Source organism: Octopus bimaculoides, chromosome 5 (genome assembly GCF_001194135.2).
Source record: "Octopus bimaculoides isolate UCB-OBI-ISO-001 chromosome 5, ASM119413v2, whole genome shotgun sequence".
Taxonomy (NCBI): Eukaryota; Metazoa; Mollusca; class Cephalopoda; order Octopoda; family Octopodidae; genus Octopus; species Octopus bimaculoides.
In genome coordinates, this window is record NC_068985.1 from 83,734,965 (window position 1) to 83,735,603 (window position 639).

Genomic DNA, 639 nt, shown 5'->3' on the forward strand with positions numbered 1-639 from the left:
CACCACCACCACCACCACCACCACCACCGCCACTGCCAAAATGAGTCATGGATGACAAAGACAGTTTGCCACTGTAGATGTAGATGAAGATAAACTAAGTCAAACCAATAAGCTCCTTTCACTAATCTTTATAATTCTATGGTGGGGAGTGAGAGCAAGGGAAAGGAAAAGTAAAGGGAAGTCCAGTTTGAGTCTCAATCCATGGTGGTGAGAATGGTTAGGTGATTCCTATCACAAATGGTCATGCTGATGCTCTATGCTGCTGATGTTGATGTTCATGCATGCACTGGGTTGTGTGAGCTTTATATTTCCTGTGGCCAAACTGGTCACAGTCTACTCTCCCATGTGACCATCACCTCTACCACCACTTTCATAGCATTCAACATTGGTTCCCTGCTGCACAAATCTCTAAATGAACAAATGCAATATAAATCTAACACAAACATACCCCACCACACCTGCACACTCTCTGTCTCTGTCTGTCTCAGTCTCTGTCTGTCTCAGTCTCTCTGTCTCTCTCTCTAATATATACATACATATATAAATATATATATACATATATACATATATTTATAGACATATATACACACACACACACACACACACACACATATATATATATATATATATATATATATA

At 39.4% G+C, this 639-nt stretch overlaps 1 protein-coding gene across 1 annotated transcript in view; it reads right to left on the reverse strand.

The window, feature by feature from the left end:
• Positions 1–333: 333 nt before the first annotated feature.
• LOC106868393 (uncharacterized protein K02A2.6-like) overlaps positions 334–639 on the reverse strand; it is a 1,306-nt gene continuing 1,000 nt past the window's right edge. Inside the window, exon 2 of the mRNA XM_014913620.1 lies at positions 334–408. Coding sequence (XP_014769106.1) covers positions 334–408 — 75 coding nt within the window. The remainder of the gene's footprint in view (positions 409–639) is intronic.